General features: G+C 39.4%; 1 protein-coding gene across 5 annotated transcripts in view; it reads right to left on the reverse strand.

Moving 5' to 3' along the window:
* Positions 1–27,804, reverse strand: part of RPP30 (ribonuclease P/MRP subunit p30) — a 30,722-nt gene that overhangs the window by 979 nt on the left and 1,939 nt on the right. The window contains exons 3-11 of one of the 5 annotated variants that reach the window (XM_059169486.1): positions 27,484–27,540; positions 27,016–27,090; positions 23,934–24,005; positions 17,246–17,335; positions 8,828–8,944; positions 8,230–8,259; positions 7,784–7,821; positions 7,325–7,404; positions 2,447–3,292 (exon numbers count right to left, since the gene is read on the reverse strand). In XM_059169486.1, the coding sequence (XP_059025469.1) occupies positions 3,219–3,292; positions 7,325–7,404; positions 7,784–7,821; positions 8,230–8,259; positions 8,828–8,944; positions 17,246–17,335; positions 23,934–24,005; positions 27,016–27,090; positions 27,484–27,540 (633 nt within the window). In that variant the 3' untranslated portion in view covers positions 2,447–3,218. Of the gene's footprint in view, positions 1–2,446; positions 3,329–7,324; positions 7,405–7,783; positions 7,822–8,229; positions 8,260–8,827; positions 8,945–17,245; positions 17,336–23,933; positions 24,006–27,015; positions 27,091–27,483; positions 27,541–27,804 lie in introns of those variants that run through there. The other 4 variants (XM_059169485.1, XM_059169484.1, XM_059169488.1 and 1 more) reach the window with 4 other exon arrangements.

Here is a 27,804-nt window from a genome sequence, read left to right on the forward strand (position 1 = left end):
AATAGCTAATGCTTAGTAGGTATGTTCTGTAGGACTGGTCCTTCTTTGAGCCTCCTACAAATATGAATCTGCTTAACCCTTGCAGTAGTGCCATCGGTAGGGAGAAAAGAAGAAAGTGAGTCACGGAGTGATTATGAAATTTGCACAAGGTCACAGGTACAGAGTATTGGCAGGTTCAGATTTTAATATGCAGAGTCTTTAGTCTTTCCACTTAACTTTGTTTGCTGTACTGCCTTTCCTGCATAGCTAACCAGTTATTCCAACATCACGGAATTGAGAAGTCCACAACTTCCTGTAAATGGAGTTGTTCTGGACTCCGAAGTCTTTCACTCATCTCTATGAATTTCTGCACCAGTTACACAGTTTTAGTTTCCAGAGTCCTGTTGTACTCTGTAATACTGGGTGTACAAGTCCCTTCCACTGGTGTTTTTTGCTTGAAGACTGTATTTATTTATTTGAGAGAGCAGAGAGAGAGACAGAGGGCATGAATAGTGAGGAGGGGCAGAGGGAAAGGGAGATGCAGACTCCCCATTGCACAGAGAGTCCAGATGGGGGCTTGATCCCAGGACCCTGGGATCACAATCTGAGCCAAAGGCAGATGGTTAACTGCCTGAGCCACTCAAGTTCCCCCCTCCCATTATTTTTCTATGAATTTTTGTAGGTATTCTATTTATTCTTTTAAATCCCAACATATATACAAGGAAACCAACATATGTGGATGGTTTTAAATTTTGTTAAATTTATAATTTGGGGGAAAATTTGATGAACAATGTCTCATCAAAAAAAAAAAAAAAAAAAAAAAAAAAAAGAAAGAAAGAAAGAAAAAAACCCCCAAAGCAGAGTGTCTTCCAGTCGTCTTTAATTTCCCTATTAAAGAATTTTCTTCATAGAGGACCTATGTGTTTCTTAATTTATATTTTTGGAATAGTACCACCTTTTAAAATGACACTGAAAAAAAAGTGACATTTTATAGCAACTTACTATTAACCAAACGATTACCTTTTGTGTCTTTAGCTTGTAACTGACCATCTTGCCGAACTTTTCTCTAAGATACTGACATTTTGTTGCAGGAAGTCAGTAATGCATCATGTTTTAACAAAGATAAATATTAGAAGGAAACCTGCCTGCCACTCTCCACTGAGGACCAGCCATAATGCCCACCTATTCTGAACAGGATAAGCGTCTGTTCATAAACTGGAAGAAGGCACATCTGCAAATATGTAGCAAAGGTACATAAACGAAGGAGCACCTGTATTTCTAAGCTTTTCCCAGTTGCTTCCTTTTTGAAGAGGCCAGACTCATCTACAGTAACTTTACTTCCTAATGTAAGAGGCCCTTGCTATTATATCCGCTGCAAGTGAGGCAAATATACACGTAATATAACCAGTTGATTGAAATAGTAGAACAAAGTGGGACCTCAAAAAAAGATGACCATATGCCCCCTTAAAATTTTGAGTTTAAAATCTATAAATGCACACTCCTGTGCCAATCTGTAAGGATCACATCTGTTCTTGGGATTATGGACCCTCTGATGGGACACCTACGGTTGTCTTTGATTTCCTGTCTCTTTAAAGAAGAAAAACAACTTAAGACTTGAGTGAAGCAATCCAAGTGTGGAATTTTTACTGGATCCCCCCAAATCTTAGTTGTCCTGTTCACACCTATTGTGACAGGTTTTTTTTTTTTTTTTTTTAAATGGCTCATCTTTTCAAGCCTTTCAAAAGCATAAACTTGGATTTCCTGGGAATTCCTTTTTTGTGCTTCATAGTGCAACAGTTTTCATAATATTTAGTTAATATATATATAACTTTACAATGCTAACCACAATAGCATCAACAGACTGGTGAACAAACATACATTAACCATTGGTGAATCCAAGTGGGGTGAGGGCAGAAGCAAGCCGGCACTTGAGGGAGTGGTGGACTCCTGTGTGGGCCTGGAGCAACGGTGGCATCAGCATCATTTTACGGAGGGAATGGGGTTGGCTAATCCATCAAACTGCTCAAGTAGAAGTCAGACAAGAATGCTTTTAGAGCCACCATGTTCAATACATACAGTATATAAACATACGTGTGTATATATGTGATATATTCTATTTGTAAACGTTTGCCATGGGTTTTTATCATTTTTTAAGACCAGGAGTGGATTTTATCAAATGTCTTATCCATTAAAATGATTGATTTTTCTAATTTGATTGATAAATAAATATGATAAAGTACAGTACATTAAAAATAACTGAAATATCCTTACAATCCTAGAATAAATCTCATTTGTCAGGCATACTGTTTTAATGGTCTCACTTTACCAATATTTTACCTAAGCATCTGTATCCATAAGTGAGACTGATATACAGCTCTTTTAAAAAATTATCTTTTCTCTCTCGGAATGTCCTTTTTCTCACAGAAATGATTCTTTATATCAATAAAACATAACATGAATACAGATATTTGCAAAAAAGTCCACTTCCATTTATTTTAATGATTCTGCTACTTTAAAAAAAATCATTTCCAAAGTTGTTTGAGTACAATGGTTTGATATTTTTAATACAGCTATTAGGAAAATCAGTAGTAGGTTTTCAGGGACTTCCACCTCAAAGGAGGAAATTCTATTTCAAGAATATCATGAAGGTAAGCAGCAAAGGAAGAGACCACACGTAATTTTACATGCACTTTCTCTCTCCTTCCACAAAATTTATAGCGATTCCTTTCAGAAAGAACTTTGACTTGATGAATACAAAGAGAGAGGTTTACAACAAAAATAAATCACCTAAAGGCCAATCCCTTGGTATGCCTTATTAGGCCTCAAAATGACCCCTTTTGAAGAGTAAGATCAAAAAATAAGCCATGTATATCCAGCAAAGCAGCAAAACATGTATTTTTAAATGAAGAAGAAACTTTTTAAAGAGTCTCCTGAAATACGGAAACATCTTATTCAATTATACCTGCTGTTTTATTACTTAACACAAAAAATAAATAAACTCGTCTCTGATTTTTCTCTTAAAGTATATCTAAATTCATTAAATGGGCAGTCTTTTTTTTTTTTTTTTTACTGCTTCACTAGGTTTTGTCACTTTAATGGCTTGAATATAGAACTGTTTTTATAGATTACTGATTTCTAGTTCCAAATGAAAACAGTTAATCATAAAGGTTTTATTTCTATTGCGGCTGATGGACTATCCAAGGGAAGAAGGGAGTGTTGACAGAGACTGGGGATTCTTTTCAGCTCTCACACTTGGCTTTCTTGCAGGCTGGAAGAGAATCATCATCTGCTTCTGATGGTCGAGGTTTCTTCACTGTGGAAATAATTCCAAAAGCAGTTTTTCTGGTTTCTATAAAACAAACAGGGAAACCATAGCCCTTAAGACCGGATTTAAAAAGATGTGGTTTAACAAGTATCACCATGTTACTTTGACTTAACAACATTAGTAAATAATAAAGCCAGAATAACTGCTATGGATACTGATGTCATTCACTGTCAGTACCTTGCATCCCCAATGGATACAAATACCAGTATATTATTTATATCTAATTCATTCTAAAGGGATTACTCAAGGGTAAAACCGCAGGACAGGTTCTCTCCAATGGTCTGTCCATGGTACCTTTGGCAGCCAGGGCCCAAGTCCCAGACTTTGGTGCAGCAGATGTTTTAAGTATGGTAGAAAGGCACACGAATCAAGAGAGCCTGGTCAACAGTCAACTGTGTTCCTCCCATGGTGATGACATGAGCTTACTTCACTTTACAGCACATACTGTATCTGGGTCCCTCACTAGGTCATCTATGTACCTCTGAAGAATCAGTCGTATTGTATTAACACCCAGCAATGCCTGGTTATCTAACAGGTGTTCAATAAATACCTGTTGAGTGAATGAAAAAAAATCAAACTCACACATTTACTGATCTCTCATATACTGGTGACAATGGATAAAGAATGGGAATTGTGAGATACTAGGTCAGGCTGGCAGCAGAGTTCAACTTAAATCTATCCAATTTTAGCTAAAAATGTACTACTGGGCCAGGCCCTGTGTCATCTATAAAGGGTACTGAGATGCCTACCACAGAGATAAAAGAACGTGAGGGGCAAATGTAACTGGAATGGAGGCATCCATAAGAAGAAACTCTGCCTGAATGAATCAGGAAGGTATCATAACAGAAGTAACACTAGGAATACAGAAAAAAAAAAAAAAGGATGGGATTCCTTTGCAAAGGCATGCAGGAAAAGGGAAGAAGAACCTAGTATCTTTAGGGGACAATAAGCTGGTGTGAAGGGGGAATGTGAAAAATTTATGGGGAAATGGGGCTTGATGGGTAAGCTTAAGGCCGTAACGCCTTGAAAAGTTCCAAATTTAGTTCTTATGAAATAAGGACTAGGGAGGAGAGAGAAGGAGAGATCCACTGGCTACAAAGAAGACAGAATCAAAAGAACTTCGATGAACATAAATTCAGTTAAGATTTCTTGTTTCAAGTAATAAAAGTCAAGTCAATTCTAGAGTTACCTAGGCATGACCTTCTCACTTATCAGGATTAATTCACCAAGTCTACTGAATCTTTGCCAATTATCTGAAGTGTTCTAATTTGTAAAAGGGACAAACTTCTCTCAAGATCATTAGAATGCCAACTTCCTCTGTCCCTTCTCTACAACCTCCTTAGAATTGCTATTCACTGGTTTCTGGAACCCTGAATGGCCCACCTAATCCTGATTCCCTATAGAGAGCCTTCCAGTGTTGAATGGCAGCTACTATGTGTCCTAAGTCTTCTGTTTCCAGATATCCATTCCAGCACTACTTTCAACCATTTCATGATAAGGTTTCCAGACCCTCTAAGAACCTAGTAACCGTCTTCTGGTAGTGCTCCAGTGCACTGCTGTCCTTTGAAAAGGGGCACTCGGGATAATACACACGCCAGTTGAGACTTCATCAACGCAGAGGGTAGTAATAGTGAGACTCTGAATCCCCTTGCTTCAGATTCCTTTATTTCTTCTAGTGTAACTTGAGGCTGAATTCACAATCTTAGGAACCCACCACACTGCAGTCTAATATTGATCCCAATGTCAACTAAAAGCAGGGTAACTGTAATGTATCCTCCAGATGTGCTATTAATTCTGCAGGGACAGCAGCCATAAACCAGGACTCTCACACAGTGGGAGGGTAATGCTACCTAGAGTCCATAAGGTCTCCTTTAGTTTAGCTTCATAAAAGCCTAGCTTTATACATACCCTCTGCTGAACAGCTAAGTTTTTTTAAGGGCAGAACTTCATATCTTTCCAATTATATTTTCTTATTAGCTTCCTTTTCATATTTTAGTCTACTTTGGAACACCAATTGTTATCCAAAATCTTGATGACTCCTTATGTTCATTTAAAACAGACAAAAATAATGGCAGAACAACCAAAGCACAAACCTACATTTCTTAATTTCAAGACAATCTTGATAAAGTCCTAATGAATCTGGCCATTCCCAGAGCTTATGTGATAGGGCCTAGCCTACATAATACAGTTAGCCTACATAATACAGTTATCTCAAACTAAAAATGTTGAAAACAGAAGCAAAATCATCTAATTTACAGTAAGTCAATACAGAAATCAATTCTCCCAAGTGGGGATCAGATCATTAAATCTAGAAAATCTAGACAAAACATACATGGCCTCAATAACTCACCTATTCATATGTCAAATAACCTAGTCTACATGTAGCCTTATTCTGAAGTTTAAATTTATGTAGGTGATATCAAGCGAACTGCTTCGTGACCACTATTACTAGTGCTAAAAATCACAGAGAGAACAAAGATAAAACAGATCGAAAGTATAAATTTTTTTTTTTTTTTAAAAGGGAAGGAAGAGAGACAGTATGTTTTGAAAAGTTTATTTACTTGAGAGCGCACATGTGCACACAAGGGGCAGAGGGAGAGGGACAAACTGACTCTGTGCTGAGCACAACGCCTAACGTGGGGCTCGATCCCATAACCCTGGGATCAACACCTGAGCCAAAATCAAGAGTTGGGACACTTAACTGACTGAACCAGCCAGGTGCTTCTAAATTTTTTTCTTTTTAAAAATTCTCATCTTCGGGGCACCTGGGTGGCTCAGCAGGTTATGCCTCTGCCTTCGGCTCCGGTCATGATCTCAGGGTCCTGGGATCGAACCCTGCATCGGGATCTCTGCTCAGCGGGGAGCTTGCTTCCCCCCTCTCTCTGCCTGCCTCTCTGCCTACCTGAGATCTCTGTCAAAAAAAAAGAAAAAAAAAATCTTTATAAAGAAACAAAAAAAACAAAAAACCCCTCATCTTCATTCTCTAAAGTCTTGGCATAGCAAATATTTCTGGTTTAATTTTTATCATCTGATGAATATGAAGTTCAGTGGCTTCAAGTAGTGGAGTTAAGGTGAGGATGTAAGTTTATGTAAATGAAACGTGAGTAAAAGATACACAGTCTGCCCATAGTTAAGCATGAAAAAAAAATGAGAAAAAGGATCATGAGTTGTATTAAATATGAAAAGACACTATTTGAGTTTTTTAGTTGGGTTTTAAAATGTATTTGCTGTTTCTGTGTTCCTAATAAATGGTTTAACATCAATTTTTTCACATTTCAGTTCTTGCAAACAATGACTTCAACAGGGGAAGCATGCCTCCCTGGAGAGGAGGGAGGAGGAAGGTAGACGGGCCCAAACATGTGGAGCTTGGAAGACACATTCAGTACTCAGTTTTGTAACACAGACCACGTTCAGTCCACAGAGGACACTAAGTCAAGTCTGAAGCAAAGGGTGAGAAGCAGTGGTGGGTAAGGTTAAAACAGGCTGAGCAAAGATGAGCCTAAAGGAGGTTTGCAGAGCAGGATAGTAAAAGTAAATAGGCTCCATTGTCTGATTAAAAAAGACTGGCTTGGGGCGCCTGGGTGGCTCAGTGGGTTGGGCCTCTGCCTTCAGCTCAGGTCATGATCTCAGAGTCCTGGGATTGAGCCCCGCATCAGGCTCTCTGCTTAGCAGGGAGCCTGCTTCCCCGTGCCTCTCTGCCTACTTGTAATCTCTGTCAAATAAATAAAAATCTTTGGGACGCCTGGATGGCTCAGTTGGTTAAGCCGCTGCCTCCGGCTCAGGTCATGATCCTAGGGTCCTGGGATCGAGTCCTACATCGGGCTCCTTGCTGAGTGAGGAGCCTGCTTCTCTCTCTGCCTCTGCCTGACGCCCTGCCTGCTTGTGTTCTCCCACACTCTCTCTCTCTCTGACAAATAAATAAATAAATATTCTAATTAATTAATTAATTAATTAAAATCTTTAAAAAATACTGCCTCCTAACATGAGCATTTGGTGTTTTTATTGGAAGAACTTGCTCACCTCCGTGCAGAAGCACCGCTCGGCAGTTGGTGGACACGGCGGCCTTGGCGTCACTTTCAGACAGCCCAAACAGTAGTCCTCTGGTGGGGCCATTAAAGCTTTCAACATAGCGTCAGCCAAGGACAGGGGACTACCAGAAACCCAACTGCCAACCCCGCTCCCCTGGCCACACCAAGAGGGATTTTCACTCTCTAGTAGTTCTAGCCTGAATGCAATGGGCATCTGTGAAGAGACTGAATCTAAGCTTTTATGATATAGAGTCCCTTCTTCCCCTTTTTCTATTTCACCCTTAACACAGGAAACAAAAGGATGAAGCTCTCTACAACGTATGTAATTTATTTTTGAAATTTTACATTGGTAAACTCACAGTAAAAGGTTAAAAAAAACCCTTAAACTATAATACCACATCAACTTCCAAATTTCCTACATTTCAACAGCTTCCAACTCAGAAAAGGATACAAGTTTGCCACATCGTATGGGCCTCTTATTTCTAAAGGCTAAAATAAAGTGAACAAAAAAAGACAGGAGAGAAGTTATTTATAGTATTTCAATGATTTCATTTGCAGTAAATTAATAGGATGCTTAAATATCCAAAAACTAAAGGAGTTAACCACATCAATTTAAGTCCTTACAATTTTGATGATTTTCTTAAGTTTCCAAGTTTCTAAAAGAACCCTGAAAGCATTCTGTAACAGCATAAAGAAAAAAACTTCACATAAACAAAACGTGCATCCCAGAAGAAATGGGGATACATTTTATTCTCAGCAACCGCAATGGGCACAGGCAATTCAAAATGCAAATATGCAATAAGCATTCATTACATTACTATTAATTTATCCTCTAGAAACACGTTTCAAAGTTTTATAACTTGAAAAGTGAAAACAAAGTACTCACGCCAGACTTACCCTTTCTGCAGCACTAGACAGAATCACATTCTGCCAAAGAGAAAGTGTTCAGTATTAATTTCAGATAAATTAAAAAAAAAAAAAAAATGGAAAAGTCTTCTAATACAAATAACCAGTTATCACTTGATAACATTTAAGTTTCTACAAATACCATTCTTCTAAAGATAAGGTAAAGAATCAAAGAGAAAGACCTTAGGCTCAAGAGCAGCCTACAAGACAAGAAATACAGTAAGCCTTCCCACTAGATCTTACAAAAGGTGAATTCATTTAAAAAACTACTTGAAAAAGTCCTATAATCTTAATTCAACTAACTGATGACAAACAATTGTTATCCAGACCATTCTTTTCAAAGTAGGTGAACTTCAAATTCCTTATAAAGGGTTTCCACACATCTACCTCCCCCACCCTGCCATTCTTCTTCCTTTGATATTGCTCCTTCCCTTAGAACTTTCAGGGTTCATTGACATGGGAGAATTTGTTTCCCAGCTTTGAGAACTTGCTGCTTTAGGGAAAAGGAAGCAGTTAAACAATTCCAGTATATTAATAATAAGCATAAACTGCTGGATTTGAAAAACACCTTGAAATTTGGGAACCATACCTTTCCTTTGCAGACCTGCATCAAGTTGAGGGCATTGGAAATTGTGTACCTTCTCATTGTGGAATCTTTGATAGCAGGGCTGTAGATGAGTTCAAAGCCCACGCCTCGGTCAATTGCCTTCACAGGAGATAAAGGAAATAAACTGTCAAGGAGAAACACACACTGTCCTACTTTCTTTTCACTAAGAATCTCCCTCACCTCCCTCTTCAACCCCACCTTAGACCTCCCACATGTCAAGGTACAGCCTGAAACAAAGACAGATTCATGCCTGAATGGCACCATCCGCAGGGGAAGGCCGATGCTTGGCTCTATCTGATCAATAGTGGATCTTAGCTGTGGGGAAGCTGACTTTATATAAATAGGAATCATGAGGCAGCTACAGAGAGCAAAGTTGCAGTGGGGTGGCAAATGGGTTATTCCTCCACGAACTATTAAAAGGAAGATGAAGATGTGCTCCCTACACTTCCAGTAAACTGCAAAGAAAACAACAACAAAAATTAATTGGACCTAACAATGTAAGAGACAAAGAAATGAAGAGCTGAAAAATGCTTGAAGAACAGGGGTGGGAAGGCCCCTCAGATGAGTTAATTATTACATATGTTGAATGAAGGAAGTATCGTGTCAAGTGCATGCTAAGAGTCTTATGTGTGTATTTAACCCTAATGACACCTTTATGAGGCACTGTGACAGAGACTGCTAACTGACCCCAGTATCTGTTCTCCCCTTGTCCTTTACTACTAGAGTCCTGAGTTCTGGCTGGGCTCAGGCATGAAAGAAGCCTGGCCTCTTAATTAACTATTTCACCCAGCTCACCTCACCAGACAAGCTTAGTCTTTTACATGAGAAAAAGAAACTTCTTTCCTACTTACAGCATTCTTAATAGCTGGGCATCCAGAAGTAAGAAAACAGTCTGGAAGGGGTGGAAACAGAACTGAAATCCACCACCACACTGTCCATCTTTTCTGACGACCAGCTCTGTATCTTCATCCATTCATGACAGGTGTGTGTTCAGCCAACTATGTGTGGGAATGGTGAGCAAACGCTGACATGGTTCCTCCCTTTTCAGAGCTTTTACTCTAAGGGGACTACCAAATAACTACCAAAAACCCTAACACTTCAACTGTGGAAAGTGCTATCAAGAACTTTAAGAGTAGATGATGAAGGAACTGAGTAAACAGGCATTTTCAAAGGGAGGAGTACACGGAAAGGCTCTGGGGTTGGAGGGAGTGTGGGAGCACAGGGAGGAGGTCATGGCTGGGGACAAGAGTGAGGGGGCCCCCTGTGGTGGGAATGGAGGCTAAGGAGGGTGGGAAGGGCCAGCTGCGCCGGTCTTTAGGACTGCAGACACACTGATCTCAGCAGTGGGAAGCAATGAAGGATGCTGGAATGGCAGGGGAAGTCCCTAGTTGGTGGCAGTGCTCTTCTGAATGAACAAAGGAAGGACGGCAGGCACAAACTGGGCAGCACCTGGCAAGTGAGTTTCTATTACCCTCCCGTGTGGCCACAGGAGGTCTACTTCTTAATGTTCACAAGGAATGGAAAAACTGGTCTTCCAGAACTGGCAGCCCACCTTAAACTAACTCAGGTGCACATGGAAGGCCCCTACTTTCCCTCTCTGAACCGAGACTCCCTTTCTCCTATCCCCTAATCCTCCCTTCATTAACTTTTCCTCTTGCCTTAAGGTTCTGAGATTTTACTGTAGAATTCCTTACATACCTGATACTAGTTTAGTTAAAATTTACATGGGATTTTCCATATTGCAACCTCCCCTGACAATTTCTTCCCACCTCTAAACTTTGGGCTTGTGTTGATTATTTCTGGGAATGGTGTCTGTGATAATACTCTTTGTGCCAAAGTTAAATGTGCACCTCGGTCTCCCTGCCTATCTTGTACACAGCTGGAGAGCAGCGTCATGATATTTCTTTGTAAGACAAAACTGCCTTTTATGCAAAAAGTGTTAAATGTATTTATATTCTGAGTAGATAAATAGTAGCTTATAGGAAAGAGGTTATGTAATAATGCTGCTCACCACAGATTATTCATGTAAAAGGAACCAGGATAAAACTGGCGACTTATTCAACAGTTAAACCACAACACTTCCTTTATCCAGATTCTCAACTATTTCTTTGGCTACTTCTCTTACCAAAATTACTAGTTAGTCAAAGAAGCTGACATTTTTTCTTCATCCTGCTATTTGCTGAACTAAAACACAAGGCAGGAGGATGGAGAAGGGGAGAAGATGTGGATGATACACAGACCTGGGGGACCAGGTCATAAAGTACCCCTAACTGTATCTAAAATTTTAACCCCTTCTGGGGAGGAGATCAAAATAAAAACTCTCTTTCACAGAGGGAGGGAGCGAAGACAATAATTAGCTTAATTAGTCTTAAAGAAAAATGTTCTGATTTTGCTCTTAGTACATTAATCAAGTTCACTTTTAAACAGCTAAGAAAAGTCTGAGACAGAGAAATTACACATAATGTGCTACTGACGGTTGTGAATATTTCTTTCATAATGCTATACTTTAAATTTTTCAATGGATAAAATATAGACTCATTACCTGGGCCTGTTTCTAAGGCCATTCTAATGTAAATTGCCTTAAGCTTGTCAAATGATTGTTCTTAACAGCCTCTTCATAAAGCATGACAGTGCCTGCCTGATTGGCTTTTGTTCACATCTCTGACCAAGGTTCTGGAATAGGCAGATGATCAGATTTCTTTACTAATGAGAAGTAACAGTCATAATGACGCTACAAAGGGCAGGTGTGTGATACGTGATCAAGAAAAAACTGGTGGTAAAATTCCAAAAACTAAGCAAAGCTGAAGATGACAGGAAGAAAACAGAGAGTTGATTACCAGGCCAATATACAGATTCTCTGGTAATTTCATAAAAATTCTTTACTGAGTTCAAAAAGATTCAACACCCTCTGGTGTAACATTATTTAAGGTAATTTGTTCATCTAATTCACTAATGAAAGTCACATAAAAAAGCAATAAGAAGTTTTACTTGTATGTCTGCTCCCATCTGCCCCATTCCCACCTCTTATAATTACTTCTATTAATTTGTGTCTTCTTCCAGAGTGTCTTCATACAAACATAAGTAAATATGAATACATATTATTTTTCCTCTTTCTTACCCAAAAGGTAGCATACCATATTCTTGCTCTGACTCGAGGGCTTTTCTATGTCAGCTCCTAACTCCCGAATTCTGTTTTATAGCGGCACAGTATTTCACTGGAGAGATACAGTGGCATGTAATTAACCATGCCTCCATCAGGAGACTTTGGGCTATTTCAATCTATCTGTAGAATAAACACTCAAGCTGGGTATTACGGGCTGAACTGTGTCTCCCCTCCCCACCCACCTGAAAGGTATGCTAAAGTCCTAACCCTCAGTGCATCAGAATGTGACCTTACTTGGAAACAAGGTTGTTGTAGATGTAATTAGTTAAGATGAGGTCACTGGTCTAAGATACACCCCTGATCCCAAAACTGGGGTCCTTACAACATGACAACCACATAAAGATACAGACACAGAGGCAGAACATACTGTGAGATGAAGCCAGAAGACTGTGGAGTCCCACAGCTGCACACCAAGAACCCCCAAAGATTATTTACTGGCAAATCAGAAGCAAAGAAGGGGCAGAGAAGGATTATCCTACAGCTCCTACAGGGAGCGTGATCCCGATGATATCCTGATTTCAGACTTCTAGCCTCCAGGAGCATGAGACAATAAATCACTGTTGTTTTAAGCCACCCAGTTTGTGGTGCTTTGTTTTGGCAGCCCTAGGAAACTAATACACCAGGTCAGAAAGGGAAAGCAGTTGTAATTCGGATGGTTGTTGCCAAATCACCCACTTCCCCATAGGGATTGTTCCAATTTACACTGTTCCAGCAATGTACGAGAATGCCTGCTTTCCCGCAACCTTACGGCAGAGTGTACATCAAACTCTCAGGCTTGTGCCAATCAGTTAGGTGTTTTTCATGTAAATTTTTCCTATAATGAGGAATTTAAGTATCTTTCATTTTTGAGGGCCATTTGTATTTCCTTTCCAGTGAAATGTCTTCACATTCTTAATCCATTTTGGGGGGGCTGTTCATCTGTGCTTTTTAGCTTCTCATTAGCCTTTTAGCTTTGAAATATGTGAAAATATTTTCACCAGTCTTTTAACCGTCTTTCTGTGTTTTTTTGCCACACAAAATTGTTGATACTGGCAAGTTTGCTAGCACTGGTCTAAGCCCTGGATCGATAAAGCACTCAACACATTTAGGTTCACAATATGTGTGATGAAAAATAAAGTTTATAGAGCTCTCACACCCAGCTCAAGTATATATGGCATCATTCCTGGAACAACTTCACTGCTTCAGACACTATTTGCTGGACACTTCTCAGTGGGGACTAATTGGACCATGAAGACAGAAATAGATTATAGTTAAAGGGAGTGCTGAGAGGAAAACATCAGGGAACATAACACATATAAGCACTGAAATAACTCCATAAACTTGAAGTCATTGTTGAATGGCAAGAACACTGGGGAAAAAAAAAAAATTAAAGGGAAAAATCAAAGGAAGGTAAAGATATGTGTTGCTAAAAAAATTGTTCTTGAAACCTGAATTCCTAAAGATCATGTTCTAAAATATAAGATTATTCTATGCTTAACAAAGAGTTGTGCTGTAAAGTAATTTTAAATAGCATTTCCCAGTGGGAAATGACAGCAGATTTAAAATCAGAGCTCGAGTACAATTCTGAAGTCAACTTGTGAGAGAAGTGTGAGCCACAAACTACCTGAGTCCGATCTTATCTGCATAATGGAGGTACTTCACATCCACGTGCCCTATGGCTGCTGGGCTGGAGCAGCTGAGAAAGTGCCTAAACCATAAGATAAGTAATGAGAAGTCATCTGACTGTCTAAGAAGACAAGCTGAATTTAACTTTTTGAAATCCAACTATCACATGATGAAGTTGTGATTTCCATACAGGTTAGACTCCAGAAGAGGTCTGTAGGAGATTTTAGAGGGAATTACATAACTGACATTATGGTGCCCCAAGCATGTGTTGAAGATAACTAAGGGGGATGCGAGCTCTAAGTTGTACAAAGGAATGCTCTAGTGTGCTGCTCCAGCTCCTGGGCCACTTTCATGACCCCAGCTGTCGTTGTCTTCTAACTTTACTGAGGAATAACTGACAAATACAACTATACATATTTAAAGTATATAATACAATGATCTGATATGCATATACATTGTGGAATGATTACTAAGATCCACACAACTGACATAGTTAATGATATATAGTTAATGTAACCTATCACCTGACATAGTTAATGTAACCTTTTTTTTTTTTTTTTTTTTGGTGAGAATGCTTCAGGTCTATTCTCAACAACTTTCAAGTACACAACACTGTACTATGAACTACAGTCATGCGAGTACATTAGAGTCTCCAAAGTTATTCTTCTTGTAACTGGAAATTTGTACCCTCCAACCTATCATGCCAACCTTTTGAGGTGATAACTGTCACATGGCTTAAGGCCTCTGGGAAGAAGATTAATGAATTAAGTATTTTAATGTTCCTGCTTTTTACCACCACAAAATAAAGGGATACATTAATCCTTTCTAAATTAAGATCTGTGCCCAATATGGTGATCCTTATAAAGTCAACCTATCAACTTTTCATGGCCAAAGACAAGTTTACTAACAAGTCCAAAGGAGCATGCAAGGACCGGGACCTAAGATTAATTATTACTCTCATTTACCACATTTTCTATCCTTTCATGGTGAACATATTTCCGTATTTTAATGTAAAATCTTACAGCTCCATATCTAGAATAGATATTATTAGATATAAATAATACATACATATCATACAACTCTTACTTACCCTGAACAATAAGCTAGCTACCTCTTATTATATGTTTCCAGCTTACTCTTTCAAATGAAAAAAATGGGTGGTGAATAAATATGGACTTTTGTGCTTCCTGACCAATTCACACCACAGCCTACTTCTACACTAGATGAAGACTAAAAATAATCCTGCACAGCCCTTCCTTCCACTCCATCATCTAGTTTTTATTAAACAACATATGTAAAATGTTCACACCAGATTTTTAAAAAAGCAGACACTGTGTTAAATACTGCATATCCCTCTCGCTTGTCAAATTTTTACTTTTCAGAATTCTTAAATTGAAATACATGGGCATTGAGCCAAAAATATCCATCAAACAGCAGTTTTCCTGTACCTACAGATGGAACTGGAGGGTGGGCAGTCCTACTGCCACTGTCCCCACTGCCATCCTCCTCATGCTGCCCCAGTGCCCCACTTCCCTCCATGCCCACACTTCTTGCCAGACCCTGACAGCCAGATAAAGACTGATAACAAGGACGATTTGGCCATGTTCCCCAAGCTGCACCTTGATATGCTAAATTTGACATATATTCATTCGACTGACAAATTCTAAGGAGCATCCATTGCAGGCAAGATTTTGCCGATAATTAAAAAGACCCAGCCCACAGCTGGTACACTCTATAAGCTTACAATCTGGGTTGAACAGTAGGGCACATTCATAAGGAACTAACTGAAAGCCCTTGCCAAAACAGCCATTGAGAAGCCTACCACTGTTGAAGGACATGAGGAGTTATGTGCTGTGCACTGCTGTCCATCTGTTCCATGGACTTGGCCTTAGCATCCCATGCTACTATCTCCTCCCAGTCAAGGGCACAGTACCGTAAGTGGGTTCACTCAGGCAAAGAAGTCTAGAAAATGGCCTTCCTTATTTATTAAGACAAAGAGAGAGGTTAAAAAAAAAATGTAAGCTGAATAGCAATTTACAGAGTGGTTGCACCACCTAACTGCAGAAATTGGACGGGTAGTTGGAGGCTAGTAAAAAGCCTTCTAGAGACAGAGCTTGCTACCTCTGAAGAGGAACAATATGTGAGGCCAATGAGACTGCCATCATCTCGGGTACTGTATTTGTTTGTGCCTTTTATCGCGGGTAGCTGGAGCATCTCAGAGTTCTCTTTTGACAGGGTACCAACCAGAACTTTCCCCATCCTGGGACTGTCGGGTTGAATGGCTTCTCTTTGCTAGCCTGCATTTACCACACTGCACAGGTGAGCTGCTAAAAACAACACAGATCTCCAACTTGAACATGTGATGATTCAGGATTGTTTTTAGGGTTTATTTTTTTAAGTACCAGAAAGAAGACAGGAAACATGATTTGAGCTTAGTAAATACTGTTTTATGTTCAGTAGCACTCTCTGTATTTATCAGAAAAGAGCTGGTTTATAGTTTTCCTCTTACATATACGACTTTAAAATTTTGAGTCCTTTTCAAGTTCTTTAGTAGCATATTTTTAGGGCTGGAACATAAGCCAACTTAAATTTTTCCACACGGATTCAATTTCTGCACACCACATAGATCAATGTTCTCCTTTCACTGTCTCCCCCTACTCTTGGCCTCGAGCCAATTCCTTAGCAGCGGCGACAGCGAAAGAAAGCTCGAGGAAGTTGTGATTCCACAGAGACAGAAGAAGAGGGGAGTTATCGATATTGAAAAAGTGCCTAAGTTTTTAAATTTCCAATTCTGACAGGACAAGGTATGAAATGTGGACTGCCTGTGACACCCTCGGTCTCCTTCGAGAGGAATTCTTGAGAAGGGGAGACAGGTTTGGAAGCTGCTCTTCTGAAACAGCATTCTAACCCTTCCCCAGGACCCGGCTGCCTGAGCAAACAGCTGACCGCCGTGCTGACCCGACAGCCATGGAGGTCAAGCTCTACCACCTTTCTAATGAAGACTGGCAAAAAGGTGTGACAGATGGAAGATAAAGGGTTGGGAGAAACAAGAGAAACTACATAGAAAGGTAAGGAGAATTCCATTGCAGAGCAGGAACAAAACTTTCCTGAACACATGGCCACCTTCTAAGATTATTATAAAAGTGATCCTGGGCTTTTGCGTCAACCAGCGAGCTTCAGGGTAGATCATCCTGCTTGGACCTCGTCCGCTGGGCGTTCTGCACCCAGCTCCCTCCTCTACACACCCGCCCAAGCTCGCTGGTACCTCAGGAACCCTCTCTGTTTTTTACCCCCTACCTCTTCTTTTCTAGATTGCCCTATCCCCTTACTGTTCAATGCTCAGGCTTTAAGTGTCTGTGATTATGGCTATCCTTATAAGAAATATCCTTCATTAACTCTGACTTCTAAGGTCTTTTAAACACATCTTAATAATTTATTGGATAATTTTTGTTTCAAGTTCCCTTTCTACCTCTAGTCAGCTTTCAAAAATGAAAATCTTCTTTCCTAAACTGCCTATTTATCATCAGCCTTAGGTTTTTCCTTCTAAAGAATACTAGGTCCTTCTGTCCCTTTTCCGGTTCGTTAACGTGGGTTTGTACAGATTCACATAAAAGAGAAAGTACAACACTCACCACATTAATAGGTGGTCTTTTGAAGTAAAATGGTAGTTTCTCTGTTACAGTTATGCAGACTAAATCCACATCTAAATGTGTACAAGCGACCTGTCAAGAAAAAAACAAAAACAAAAACAACAGGTAAAGACGAAAGAAAGAAATGGCACACATTAAGAATGGGAGACATAGTCAAATCTGATTTAAGGAAATATAAATTATATATGGTTCAGTCCACAGGCATCATAATAGTGTTGAAATGTATCTGTCAATGAGTAGCCACTCCTTCACATTCGGTTTGAGTGGTTTAACTGTAACCGAACTGGAGCACAGTGGTATGTCCACGGATCATCTCACCAGACAGAGCTTGGAGACTCTCTAACTCATGGTTGCTACAGAAGGGTGGGATGCTAAGAGAGGCTCAGTTTCTGGAAGGCTACATCAGATTGTTCCAGAAAGTGGTAACTAACTGTTCCGAAATCCAGGAAGAAAAACAAGCCAAAGGAATATGAGCATGGTCCATTTATTCCACAGATTATTTATTTTTCTGCCAGGAACTATCCTAGAACTGTGGCTTCTATCAGACTACTGAGGGGCTAGGATACTAGCATGGCCCTGCTGATGGCATTTTGTTCCAACTAGAAGAGAAATAGTCCACGTAATGGGTGTAATGCATAAGCTGTCTCCATAGAGGGGAAAGATGATAAGCAGCAGGGGGAGGAGGAGGAGATGGAGAAGGAGGGTGGTGGTGGTCAAAGCACAGCTGTTTCAAATCAAATGATGCTGAATGTATTTTTCAACTTCTAAGTTCCCTTTCCTTTGTTCCAATTTTTGTTCTTGCTTATTGATCAGTACTTTGCATTTACCTCCAAAAGAGGTTTGAAATAGCTTTCAAAAAAACGAAACAAAAACATACAAAAGAAAATAGATAAGGAAAACAGAATGAAAAGAAAATCAGAGGAGCAAAATAAAGCTGGGAAAAAATTACGAGCATAAGAGTATATGCCAAAACCACAGCTAGAAGATGCATATCTGGCTCTGATTTGGCCTTTACTTGATTTACAGTGACAGAAAGAATTGTCTGTTTTGTAGTGTACTGAAAACAAGCCTTACTGACAATGCTGGTGTAGACAGGCTTGATGAACAAATTCAAAATGCGAGGTTGGCTATGCTGGCAAACTAACACCAGAGCTCTGGCCAGAGGGGAAGGGCAGAGTAAGGAAGAGGGGTAAAGATAGCAGGTCATAATATCCCCCATATGATCAGCTTGGACTTTTAGCAGTGACAGGAATGTCACATCTTGCCTCTCTCTTCAGAATTCCCACTTTGGTCATCCCTACCCCCACTCCAGGGCTTTAGGAAGAAGCAAGCAATGATAGAGGCTGCCTGGCTTTAGATGGTCATAGTAACTTAGTAAGCCTGGGAAGTAACACTGTTTTGGCAGAAACACTTGGCTCATGAACAATCTGCCCCATCCCAACTGCTACAGCTGTCCACCTCATAAAAGACTCACTGAGAATTTGATAAGAATGGATGAAAAGCTCTGAATAGAAGATATAACAAATTCAGCTTCTGGTCACCATTTTTAAGCTATCAGAATAGCAAAGATCCACAAGTTTAGTAATCCACTGCTAACAAGAGAATAAATAAACAAGCACTCACAGGGTCTTTGAATCAGTACAGGACCTTGAAAAGGATTTTAAAACAGGTGTCAAAATTTTAAACGCACACACCAGCAATTCACCTGTAGGAATGCATCCTGTAGAGAGCCTGTGGAAATATATTCTACAGCCTTATACCCAACAAATGCTCAAGAATATTAGTGCGAGGAGAGTCATAGCAATACCAATCACCAAAGACTAGACACAACTTGATATTCCTTTATTTTACTTCAATAAAATACAGTCCCTTTATGCAACCGAGTATGAAGACTCCAAGGGAATGAAGTACATCTGTGATTGATATTATGGAACCATATATACTGTTAGGTGAAAAAAAAAAAGCATGGTGTTAGAAAGGACGGAAGGGTGGAAGGAGGAAGAGGGGAATTAAGGAAGGAAGGAGTATGTATGTAATTACTGCTGAGAAGATACACAAACACTGTTAGTAGTGGTTGCCTAAGGAGAAAAGGGAGCGTTTCAGCTGGGAAGAAAAGTGTCCATTTCAATACATGGCCTTTTGTCCTGTTTGAACTTATCATTGTTTTTCATCTAAAAAAAAGCGGATTCATTTTTTTAAAAGCCCATCAAGGATTCTTCCTCAGAATAAGGCTAAATTAGGTTCTTTTTTAACAGATCTATTGCTCATTTTCCTCCTCTTACATAATGGCAGCTAATTAAAAACAATCCCTTGTGTTGGTGTAAGTACACATATTCTAATAAACGTTCATTTACAAAGGACAGCTCCACTTGGCTCCCTCTGACACCTCAAACTTAAAATGTTTCAAACTGAATTCTTTTGTTATTTAACTTTCTATTAGTCCAAGTGTTTAACTGATACACTCAGGACATTATAAAATAACAGCTCATTTTACATTATAATGACATACTTCCAAAATCACTAAAACAGATTATGTTCAAATACTATTTGCAGTTGAGAACCTGATTATAGTGGTTTTGCCAAGTTGCGTATCAAGCCATCTCGGCTCTTTTCACCTTTCAGGGACTCCTATGAAGATTTAAGGAAGGCAGAGTCTCCAAACTGCACATACCCACAAATACATTTACTTTTGATTCAACAGAACTGGGAGAATGGGAGGGTAGGGGTTCAGTCTCCCACAAATCCCCTACATGGGTGTCAGGTTAATACATGTTGGTACTTTATGAGAAATAAGATGTAAGGGAGAGCCAGACTTACCCAGAGAAAAGCGAGACGTCCAGCAAGGGTGACTCTCAGTCTCAAGTGTGTGTATATAAACTCCTCTGAAGAATTTAACTAAACTGGAAATTAGCAGGTCTTACTCCCAGTAATAAACTCAGTAATAAGTAGGGCCTAATAACCTGCCTTTTAACAAACAGCCCTGTCAGTTCTGAAGCTGGTGGAGCCAGCTTGAGGAGCACTGCCTGGAAGGTACTCCCTCTCCTGAGGAGCCTCCGGTGTTGCACACATGGTCTCCGACAACACTCTTTGAAGGCTACCGCATGGATTTCGGAAGGAAAAAAAGACCTTCTATTTCCCTTTATTTTTTAATTCATTCTCTTAAAACTTGTTTTGTGTGCATGTATTGTTTAAAAAATCACACTGACATAATGAAACATACACATAATTTATAAGAAAATAAACAAGGTACTGGGGATGAAGACTCATTTTTTTTTTTTTTTAATTGATGGAGTACAAAATCAAAGTACTTACTTCAAAGCGCACTGTACTAAATAACTTGAATTTTCCTCATCCTGTTCAGTTGCTTTAAATCCTAAATGGGAGTAACTCAGAAGTTCCCGAAGCTTCTATGTAATGCCGCCTACCAAATTCTGTGGTCATGGACTCCCCTTACAGTCTTTCACTTCTGCCTTAGCCCCTAGGGTAACCCTGGAGAGGGAGGATTTATCCATGAGATATCTTCCAGATACTCCGAATGGAAAATCATGTTATTTCCCACGGAAACAATGCTATTTAAGGTGGTTAGATTTTAAACTACTACGTGTTAACACATGTGTGTGTGTGTATTTGTTTTTGTGACTCATTTTAGAGACCTTAGTTTTAGAATATCACATCTACAGGGATGCTTGCTTAAATTCTAGATAATCTACTTAAAAACCAAACAAATAAAATCACTTAGAGAATACAACCTGCTAAGCAACACATTGCTTGCATCTGACCCAGTTCCAAACTATGATATACTTGTAAAACCTTTAGGATTAAAAGAAAAATGTCTCTTAAAATTGACTTTCTATAGAAAACAGGGAGAATGCTAACTTTAACTGCTCCTTAATGAACGGGGAAGATGTGAACAGATAAAAGGAAGATGTTCCAATTTTAGAATCTGTTTTCATGTAACTTTTCATGTAACTCTCTGCATAGTCTGTTCCAAACAAATACCTTGTATGTTACTTATAGCTTTATTCTATCTTCAGGGGTATTTCTGACAGTTCTACCCACCATACAAAGCATGTGCTCATGCTTTTGAATTCACACAATCGGAGAAAAACAAGTACAGCTGACTCATTAGCAACCTAGGATTGAGGGGTGCCATCCCCTCAGAAAATCTACGTATAACTTCTGATTCCCACCCAAATTTAACTTCTGTTGACCAGAAGCCTTACTGAAAACATAAATAGCTAATGCACACATTTGTATATTATATACTGTATTCTTACAACAAAGTAAGCTAGAATAAATATTACTAAGAAAAATATTAGGAAAATACATTTATAGTACTGCATTTATTGAAAAAAATCTGCACAAAAGTGGACCCGTGCAGTTCAAGCCCATGCTGTTCAAGGGTCAACTGTAATAAGATAAAATTGCTAAATGAAATTTTAATGTGTTCTAAAACCCAAAAGTCCTGGCTCTGTTATATACTATCCAAGATTTAAAGCAAATCATTTAGCCTAAGTCTCAACTTTCTCTTCTAAAAAATATGGATAATGGGCGCCTGGGTGGCTCAGTGGGTTAAGCCGCTGCCTTCAGCTCAGGTCATGATCTCAGGGTCCTGGGATCGAGTCCCGCATCGGGCTCTCTGCTCGGCAGGGAGCCTGCTTCCCTCTCTCTCTCTGCCTGCCTCTCTGTCTACTTGTGATCTCTCTCTGTCAAATAAATAAATAAAATCTTAAAAAAAAAAAAAAAATGAGGATAATAAAGTATATATGTTCTATTTATTCCCAGGATTATTGTGTTAAAGAAATAAATATGCAGAAGTTTCTGGGAAGATATTTAAACATATGCTTCTCCACCATGTTATATAACTATCAAAAATATAAATTATGTGCACTTCAGAATCAATTAAAAAAATAAATGGGCAACAAAAAATTAGGTACACTGCCAACTTTCAGTCTAGAGTTGCTATTACTTAGTCAGAAAACTAAGCTGCTATTCAATGAACTTGGATATGCTCATATTCCTCCTTGGGGTTTCAATACTGAATAAGAATCTCCTATGGGACTTGGAAAAAACAACAACAAAAAAAAAACAAAAAACCCCAGATATTCTAACCCCAAACCTAATGGATCTGAATCTCCAGTGGGGGAGATCTGAAAGTGCCTGGTTTTCACTAGTTCCACAGGGGCTTCTGATAAATAAGAACCACTTGATCCCACTCACCTTTTTCTGAAACAAAATTCTTGATAATTACTATAGTTGAGCATTTTATAAAGGGCATCACCAAAGTAAAACAAAACAAAACAAAACACAATTTTTGCTATTTCCTTGAAGTAATATAAACAATTAAGAATTGATATTTGCCCTAAAAACTAAATTTAATCACACATCAGCCTCCTTAGTTAACAGCTCCCTCTACTGGCTAAACCAAAGGAAAATCATCCTATAATTCTAGAACACATTTTACTTAAAAAGGAGTGCTGTGAAATGTGTAAGCCTGATGATTGTGAATCGTCCTGTACCCCTGCGGCAAATGATACAACATATGTTAATAAAAATAATAAAGTAAAAAGAAATGAACTGGCTGTGGGGCATCTGGGTGGCTCAGTGGGTTAAGCCTCTGCCTTCGGCTCAGGTCATGGTTCCAGGGTCCTGGAATCGAGCCCTGCATCAGGCCTTCTGCTCAGCGGGGAGCCTGCTTCCCCCTCTCTCTCTGCCTCTCTGCCTACTTGTGATCTCTGCCTGTCAAATAAATAAATAAAAACTTAAAAAAAAAATGAACAGGCTGTAAAATTAAAACATCAAAGATCAGTACATTTTTTTTTTTCTGCAGTATCCTTTTGGGGAGTATAGTTTTGGTAGTTGGCTATTTTCTTCAATCTAGATAAAAGAACTTCCTAAAAGTAGCATGCCTATTTTACACAGTAAAACATTCCTGAAAAACTATTACAGCTGATTTTTGTTCTTTCCTATAATCATTTAAAATGTGCAGAGTGAAAAAAACAAAATACCCAGTGTGCTCTGTTTCAACTTGACAAAATGACCATGCATGCTCAACAATGTTGCCTCTTGAAAAGTCACAGAAATGGCAATTTTAAAAATACAAAAGGAATTAAATTCATAAAGGCACAAAGAACACAAAGGGCAATAGAATCAGCAGATGGCTGACTCTGAAGAACTTCTCTAAGACTAAAGGCCGACATGATCTTGCTAGCATATGGACCACACCTCAGAGCATGCAAAGGAGAAAGCCAAACCAGAGAGGAGATCTCTTATGCCACAGCAGAACTCTGCTCCTTTCTTCCCTCATGGGTAGCAATGCATGGTACAAAGGGCAGAAACTGAGGTGATTTCAGAGCTTTGAATGAGACAGAACAACATTCACCTAAGAGACATTTCAGATGAATGAATGAATAAGTGAATGAAGCAGAGATAAACAGAAAAAACCTTGAGACTTTTAATTTGAGCCCAGCAAATATCCAGGAGGATGAACAAAACAACACATGCCACCTAAGCACCCCCTTGTGAAATTTCAGAATCCCAGGCATACATGAAAAATCTCAGAAGTTTCCAGATGGAGTGAAACAGATCACCTGCAAAAGCAGAACATCAGACTTCTTACGTAAAATAATAAATACTATGTTCTCTCACTATTTATTACTTACATACTCACATGAAAAAGTTTTTCTGTCTTTGGAAAAACTGCAACAATATCATACAGCCGGACCCTTGAAGATGTTGCTCTCTAGCAGTACAAAAAGAATGTTATTGTATAATAATCAAGAATGTACACATGGAATTCTGACTTGTAGTCTAGCTACGTTTATTTTAATCACGTAGTATTTCTTACATGCCATTTCTGCTTTGCTTTGTATACGAGGTTTTAGACCCCACCCATCACCCTCCTTCCCACATTGTAACCCTTTAACTGCATACCAAATTGTGCTTGTGATATAAAAATCAAACTGGATAGCTGGTGCTCTTACACATGAGTGGAGAAGGTTACCAGATATTTCTAAGCACCTACTGTGTGCAGGGCACTGGGGATATGAACTCATTCAAGGCATGTCTGGGCTCTCAGTGGAACTTACCATTTTTTTATGAGACAAGAAATACACACACTAAACATGATACAATTAGGCTCACAATAAGAATACTGTTAAATATAAATTAAAATGCTAGATGTGCAAGAAAACAGGAGTAGGAGAGGGATAGATCAGTTAAACAGTTATTGCTTAAAAATGAAAATCTCAAACTTAACACCATATGTGTATGTCTATGAAGAGGTTGGAAAACTATGCAGCTGAGCCCTGAACATGGGTTCACACTACACAGATCCACCCATACATTCTTTTTTTTTTTTTTTTTAATAAATCTAGTACAGTACTGTAAATGTTATTACTGTTACTATAATGTTGCTGTTATGTTATTAGTAAGGCTTCTGGTTGGCAGTAGGATTAGTAGTGAAGTTCTGGGGGAGTCAAAATTTATACATGTATATTTAACTATGTGGGGTAGGAGTAATGGGGGTCTGTGCCCTCACCCTTGGCATTGTTCAAGGCTCAACTGTATGTTCAAATACGGTTTCTGAATGACAGGATAATATGTGATATTTCTTCTTTGCCTGTTTGTACCTTTAAAGCTTTTACCTCTGATTTTGTAGAAAGAAAAGGCATTCTAAAAATCAGAGCAGGAAAGGGGAGGGGTGAAGAGAAGCAGAAGTAGGCACGAAGGGCTGCTGGGCAGACATGCTGACACAGGGCAGACCCCACGTCTTAGAAAAGTTAGGACCTAGGATTCTGTGCCCTCTGCTTGCCCACTCCCAATTGAAAAGGGACAAAAAGGGGTTACCAGGATGCTCATGATAACAAGAGAGAATGAACATCTTTGTGATCCATCAAGTCAGCTCCCTTTAAGTCTACTTGGGCCCAGAGAATCAGAACTTGGCTTTCCACTTTTGTTTTTAAGCAATGTTAATCATTATAAAAGAGGCCAGCCCTTCCTTGATGACTCTTGTTCTATGGCAGAGGAGTCCATTCCAGCTCAAGATAAAACTGCTCACATTTTCAGGATCTCTTTCTCTCTCCTTCATTAGATCCTTCCCATCAGCAGGCATACTCCTCTCTCCCAGCTACTAAAACCCAGAGATAGCAGGTTCTTGTCTGCCAACCTCCCTGTGCCTTCTGTTCCCCTATGGAGTCAACTTTGCAAGCGAAGTCAGCATCACACACTGTCTGCATTTCCTCCCGTCTCTATCACTTCCATGGAGGTGGTTTTTTGCTAAGGCAACCAATGACTTCTTGTCAATATTCCAAGACATGTCTGAGCCCCTCTCCTGCTGGACTATTCGGGCTCGAAGATGCTGCTGACCTTTCCTCACATTTCCCTTCTCACTTTGCCCATTGTCTTCATATTTCTCACAGTCCCGCCTCCGTCTCGAGTTCTAGCTCCCCTTCTCTACTCCACCATTAAATGCTGAAGTTCCTCAGGACTCTGTCCGAGAACTTCTTCACAGGTCCACACGTGAACCAGGGATTCTCATCCATTTCCATGACTTCATTTACTCTCTACAGAGCGACCGCTTCCAAATCAGTATCTTTAATCAGATCCCTCTTCTGAGGGTCACGTCCCTTTTCCCAACTACCCATTTTACAAACGCCACTGGAATCCTTACAATAACCCATCATGTCCCTAACACAATGCCTTCAAATCTGCTTCTGTTTTTATGTCCTTTCTCAGGAAAAGGTACCACCATCTACTAGCAGGCTGATCAGGCAGTGCTGGGAGCCACCACATTACACCCAATCAACCATGGAGTCCTGTCAATCCTCAGCCCCTGCTAAGCCTCTTAGATCCCCTCAACCCCTCTGATCCAGTCTCTATAATGGAAACATCATAATTTCACTCCCTCATTTAAAACTTTCAAGGGCTTCCAACTGCTTACTCAGACTAGCTCCCTAACCTCATCCCAGGTTAGCCAGCTCACAAGGGTGAGCCCTACTGGTGTTGTTTCATTTCCTAGAAAACGCCATGTTTTCTTGGGGCCCAGAACCTGTGCCTAATCCATCCTGTCTGTGGGAACACTCTCTCATGTGCGCAGCACCTACATAACACTTACTGATTCTTCTGGTCCCAGGTGGAACATCACCTTCCTCAGAGTATCTTTTATTTACTACCTCCAACTCTTCAAATATTCCTCACATTCTTAATTATCTGTTTGGTGCTTGTCTTGTCAATTAAACTATAACCTTCCTAAGTTCAACAATCCTGTCTGTCTTATTCACAGCAATATCTCTGGCACCCACTGTACGTCTGGTTCATGTGAGTTCAATGAAGAACAGTTGTCAAAGGATTTGTTAACTGTGGTACCCCTCTATCTGTGACAAGAGTAGAAGAGACTGTTATGTTATATGAATTCTGAGGATAAGGAGAGTAGGCAGGTATCCTAACTGGGGGCAGGGGATTCAGGGATTCAGAAGGTGGTGAGGTTCAGGCTGCCTCGGTGGCTCAGTGGGTTAAACATCTGCCTTCAGCTCAAGTCATGATCCCAGGGTCCTGGGATCGACCCCCATATTGGGCTTCCTGCTCTGTAGGGAGCCTGCTTCTCCATCTCCCTCTGCCTGCTGCTCCCCATGCTTGTGTTCCCTCTGTCAAGTAAATAAATAAAACCTTAAAAAAAAAAAAGAGAGTAGGAAGTGAGGTTCAACATGAACCAGTACAACTTAAAAGGCCAAAAAGAAGAAAAATTAACTTACCAAAACATTACAGTGAGATGGATCTGAAACGATAATCGTCAATCTAGTTAAAACTTTGATCGGTCTTGATTTTCCCTATAATCAAAAACACTCTATCAAAAAAAGTTCAAATGCCAATGAGTGACTTTCCTCTTTACCAGTGGGAAGTGGTCATTAAAAGATACCAGCAATAAAAGATAGTGACGATCAGTAAAAGCTAGTCTTCAATACCAAGGAATTTATAATATAATTAGTAAAATAAAGATGTACATGTGTTAAACTACATAAAGAGATTAAAGGTTATAGGACTTCAGGAAAAAAGATAATCAAAGAAGTACTGAATTCATAGTAAGTGAATACTTCAGGGAAGAGCTGAGTTTTGTGGAAAAGTAAGACTGGCAGAGGAAGGAACAGTGCCCGTTAGAAAACCCTACATAAAATTGGGCATATTTGAATAGTATTATAGTTTTTAAACAACAGAAGACCCACCTGTACAATTGGCCAAGTTGTAAAGAGTTCAGAAACAGCTACTGGTTTTTCAATTTCCTATAAAAAACAAAAAACAGTCACCCTAGATCATACATGTTAAAGGAATGAAGCATAATGGAAAACTTATAGGGGATTTTCAGAAAAGTTAATTTCTGGTGTAGAGAAACACTTAAGTTTAAAAAAAAAGTAAAAGGAAGAAAGCTGGAAATCAGAGAAGTGGTTGAAACATCAATGGAGAGGAGAGATGAAAAACAGTTTTTAGACTGAAAAAATCTAAAAGGTACAGTTGTTGGGCCTGACGAGAAATATACGCATTTACAT

This window comes from Mustela lutreola, chromosome 4 (genome assembly GCF_030435805.1).
Source record: "Mustela lutreola isolate mMusLut2 chromosome 4, mMusLut2.pri, whole genome shotgun sequence".
NCBI classification, from domain to species: domain Eukaryota; kingdom Metazoa; phylum Chordata; class Mammalia; order Carnivora; family Mustelidae; genus Mustela; species Mustela lutreola.